Source organism: Impatiens glandulifera, chromosome 9 (genome assembly GCF_907164915.1).
Source record: "Impatiens glandulifera chromosome 9, dImpGla2.1, whole genome shotgun sequence".
NCBI classification, from domain to species: Eukaryota; Viridiplantae; Streptophyta; class Magnoliopsida; order Ericales; family Balsaminaceae; genus Impatiens; species Impatiens glandulifera.
The window spans coordinates 17,571,774-17,576,124 of NC_061870.1; the positions used below are offsets into that span (position 1 = coordinate 17,571,774).

At 33.4% G+C, this 4,351-nt stretch overlaps 1 protein-coding gene across 3 annotated transcripts; it reads right to left on the reverse strand.

Moving 5' to 3' along the window:
* Positions 1 to 420: 420 nt before the first annotated feature.
* LOC124914331 (heterogeneous nuclear ribonucleoprotein 1-like) lies at positions 421 to 3,412 on the reverse strand. 3 transcript variants are annotated; one of them, XM_047454852.1, is made up of 4 exons: positions 2,969 to 3,412; positions 2,643 to 2,864; positions 1,264 to 2,524; positions 421 to 1,000 (listed from the first exon to the last, which is right to left on the reverse strand). In XM_047454852.1, exons 2-4 carry the CDS (start codon positions 2,862 to 2,864, stop codon positions 996 to 998), a joined length of 1,488 nt encoding a protein of 495 aa, XP_047310808.1. In that variant the 5' UTR covers positions 2,969 to 3,412; the 3' UTR covers positions 421 to 995. The 3 variants fall into 3 exon arrangements, with proteins under 3 accessions (XP_047310808.1, XP_047310807.1, XP_047310806.1); XM_047454851.1 differs by having other exon boundaries at positions 2,643 to 2,868; positions 2,969 to 3,411; XM_047454850.1 differs by lacking the exon at positions 2,969 to 3,412 and having other exon boundaries at positions 2,643 to 2,876.
* Between the last annotated feature and the right edge of the window lie 939 nt (positions 3,413 to 4,351).

The window sequence follows — 4,351 nt, forward strand, 5'->3', positions numbered from 1 at the left end:
GAGAATGAGAATCAAACAGCTTGAAATGAATCAAGGCAAAATGAAAAAAAAAGAACAATATAAGCTTTAATACTACAAATATTATAAGACAAATAAACCAAATTAAAATGATAAATGATTTCATTAAAACTTAATTGTGATCAAACTCTAAAATTAACTTTATACCTATTTGAGATTATGATTATCCTAATAAATACAAACATAATTATAATAATGAAAAGATTATGAAATACTATTTTATCAAAATTCTCTTCCAAATAGATGACAAATAACATTTCAAAAATAAGAATTTGAGATCTCAACCTTCTCTTAACAATTGATTTATCCTAAATGACTACAAACAAAACATTTGAAAACTAAGATGTTTTAGAATGGAATACATATTCAATATCCAAGTGTTTACCTAAAAAAAATCAAAGATAACACATAATATAAAATGTTCATATATATATTTTCACACTAGTAAATAAACAACAGTTTTTGGTACAAATCGAGGAGAAGCAAAACTCATATTAAGAGTATTGGGTTCGAATGAGTTTTAACCGATAAAACGCAAACATAATTCAGTCTATATAACACTAAAAACCCATAAATAAAGAAAGAAAGAATCATAGTCTATCCTTCTTGTGCATCACCCATGTTCTTCATCATCATAATACCTCTGCAATCTGATTTTAAATCTCACTCAAAACAAGAAAAATAAAAATAAAAAAACACAAAATGAAACTCAATCCTTAAAACATAATAATCTTTCTGTAATGTATTTAGTAAAACCTCTCTTTTTCTTTCTCTTCTTCTTCCAAAATCCGGTTAGCTCTAGATAATAATAATAAAGATAAAGAATTTCAGACATCTTTCACCACTTTGAGACAGTTTTTGTTGATTAGGGGGAGTGTGCAAATTTCACACTTCACCAGCTACACACACACTCTACACTTCTTCACCTATTTAACCTTCCTCGCGGTTTTTTATCATCTCCTTCCTAGACAGGTAAATCATCCTGTAAATGGTAAATTAATTCTTGAATTAGAAACATAAAATCTTATTTATTAACATACTTAAAAACATATGAAAATACTATGTTTTTCTTATCCAGATGAGATCAGATTTGGAAAATTGGTATGTTTATCTTCTGAGCATAAATAATCTAATCCATAAGCATGTTACCTCAGTCCAACCACATAACAAGACTATGGAAAACCAAAAATATATCATTTCTAAACAAAGATCCAAAAAGAAAAACTCAAAGTAAGCAAATCATACCTCTGTTTGATTGTGTCTTCGCAACACTATAACCACCACCAACAAACCCATGAGAGCCCTTAGTTTGAACATCAGATCTTCCACCTCCATTTCCCAGCTCATAATCAAAAGAACCTGATCCCTCCCTTTCGAGGTTAGATGAATTCCAAGTAGGATCACCATAAACTGAGCTACTACTATTATACAAGTCTGAAAAAGCCCCATCATAACCAGCATTCGACATTGGATCTCCAATTGTAGTACCTGAAGAAGAGATCCTATCATAACCTCCTCCTCCTGCTCCTCCTCCTCGAAGGCCATAATCAAGATTCCCAACATGACCCAATATGTTTCCTCCATTTTGGTTTGTAAGGTGAGAATTAGAATCCCAATTAATCCCACTATTGCCAAGATTGCCCCCAATCATCCCACTTCCATTTCCCAAGTACCCGCTCGAGTTTGCTCCATAATTAAGCCCGCCACTATTATTGTTACTATTACCACCCCACAAATTCCTCGAAGCCGAGCTAAAGAAGGAAGAGCTTCCCCCGCTTCCTCCATCATAGCCAATGGGATTAGCAAACCTATTATTGTTATTACTATTAAAGTAAGGATGGTTCATTCCTCCTCCCCTTCCATAGCTATTACTATTGATCAGGCTAGTAGCATTTCCTCCAAAATTACTTGCATTCAATCCCGATTCAAAGTTCATTGAGCCAAAGGGACCAAATCCACTTCGGCCAGCACCAATTGGACTAAACCTACCATCATCCATCCTCAAACCATAGCCAATAGCCCCACTACTAGGAGAGAATCCTTGATTATTATACCCATCTAGGAAACTATTGATCCTATTCAGTTGATTGAAGTAGCTATACCCGCTTAGAGGACTGCCCCTACTAGCAAGAGGACCCCCTCCGGGCGAAAGCTCCTTAGGAACAGCACGTTTGACTTCAACAACTTTTCCATTCAGCTCGTGAAAGGTCTTAAGCAATACTTTGTCAACTGCATCCTCTGAATCGAAGGTAATGAATCCAAATCCTCTTGGACGATGTGTGTTGTGATCATACATCACAACCACATCGGTTATGGTTCCATATTGCTCGAAATATATCTTGAACTCAGCCTCGGTTACTGAAGATGCTAAACCACCAACAAAAATCTTTCTGGTCCTTCCTCCTTGTTGCAAAGGAGAACCATGAATGCTGCTGCTGTTGCTGCTCCTGCTCATCATCATGGTGTTTTGATGGTCCTCTCTTGGAACCGCCTTTTTCGCCTCAACCTAAACAATTGATCATTGATCTGTCAATCCATCAATCTAGTTGTTCTATCATGATCAAATTTGTACAAACATTTATGGAATTGGATACATATAAGCAAATTAAATCTACTATACTTACCATTCTACCATCTATGATGTGTTTCTCATTGATTACCCTTTCGACAACAACAGGATCGGAGAAAACGATGAAACCGAAACCACGAGCACGACCCGTGTTTCGATCTTTCATGATTACAGCCTCTAAAACCTCTCCGAAACCGCTAAAATAATCCTTCAGGCTATCTTCATTGGTGTCCCAAGATATCCCACCAATGAACAGCTTACCAAGATCAGATTGCATCTTCCTAAGCATAAATTAATCATAATCATAATCATCATCATCATCATGAATGTCTATATATAGAATCAAAAATGCAGAAAAGAACCCAAATCAAAAGATATTACCTTTGCAGAATTGGGATGATGTTGATTCAATCTTAATGATATCAGATCAATCCAAATGGAAATAAAGGGATCTAGGGGATGGGGAAATTACAGAGACAATAAGGAAACAAAATAGAAAAACTAACTAGGATTGAAAAGGGTCAATCAAAAATGAAGAAAATGCTGATATCTAATTACAGATGGGAAAACAACCGATTGAAAGAAACAACTAAGATCTAAGAGGAGGAGCAGTATACAACTGAGGCCATATTCATCCTCCCCGATATATGGCCTCTGTTCTTCGTATCTCAAATCTTTTCTCTCGCTTTGTTCCTTCCGATCCCAAAAGAATATGAAAGGAAGGAACCCCAAATTAGACCAAGACAAGGAGATTGAAATGAGAGAAGATGAATGACCAGAGAAAGAACCTCTTTCTCACCCTCTCTCTGCAATATACGTGTATCTATATATATATATATATATATATATATATATATATATATATATTTTTTTTATCTTTTTATTTTAGGATTGATAGATTATGTAAATATGAAAGAGTGGAAGGTAAAAAAGGAGAAAAGAAAATGATAGATATGCTTCATCTGAGGTCCCAACTTTCTTCCTCTATTTCATGGCGGCTTATATATATACATACCTATTGGGAAAGTACCATCTTCTTTCTACCGTTGGATTCCTTCATTGTTTTCATCTCACAAGATCATCGGCTATGATCACTTCTTTTCCTTGTTGGGCATGTCTGATTCTCTATCATCTCATGTTTTTTTTAAGACAAAAGACAAATCTTTTCTTCTAAATTTACATTTAATCAACTTTTTTTTTTTTTTATTTCTTCTATTACAATTCATTTTAAAAATACATTCTTACAAATATATTAAGGCATGGTATTTTTGGATTTTTTAAAAAACCCAACAAAAATCAATTTTCCAATCAATTATATCACTAATTTCATTAACCAAAATACTAAAATACCATATATTTTAAATTATTATTTGTTATTTTATTCATATATATTAATACTCTTTAAGTCTTTTTATCAAAAATAATCATCATCTCAAAATTATCACCAATCATTATTTTTTTCTCCCTCTAGGTTTTTAAAAAAACCTCAATCCGAACAAGGCTTAATATTTTTCATCTAACATCAAATTTCAAATTCATACATGAGGGCAAGTGAACACTTATATTTTTATCTTTTTTAAATGATTGATTTAAGTTTTATCCTATTAGAGCTTTGAAAAGAGTTTGATTAATTTATAAAATGTGAAAAAATAAGAAAGTATTGATATGGTAAAAATAAAAAATATAAAAGGAAGAGGTTGCATGTTTATAGGTGCTTCCCACGACTCAAGGGGGTAAATTGGGAAGGATGAGCTGGCCCTTGTC

Coding starts and splice junctions, on each gene's coding strand:
- LOC124914331 (XM_047454850.1), bottom strand. CDS start 2,876: ATGCTTAGGAAGATGCAATCTGATCTTGGTAAGCTGTTCATTGGTGGG. Junction 2,525..2,642: donor ACATCATAGATGGTAGAATG/GTAAGTATAGTA, acceptor TCAATTGTTTAG/GTTGAGGCGAAAAAGGCGGT.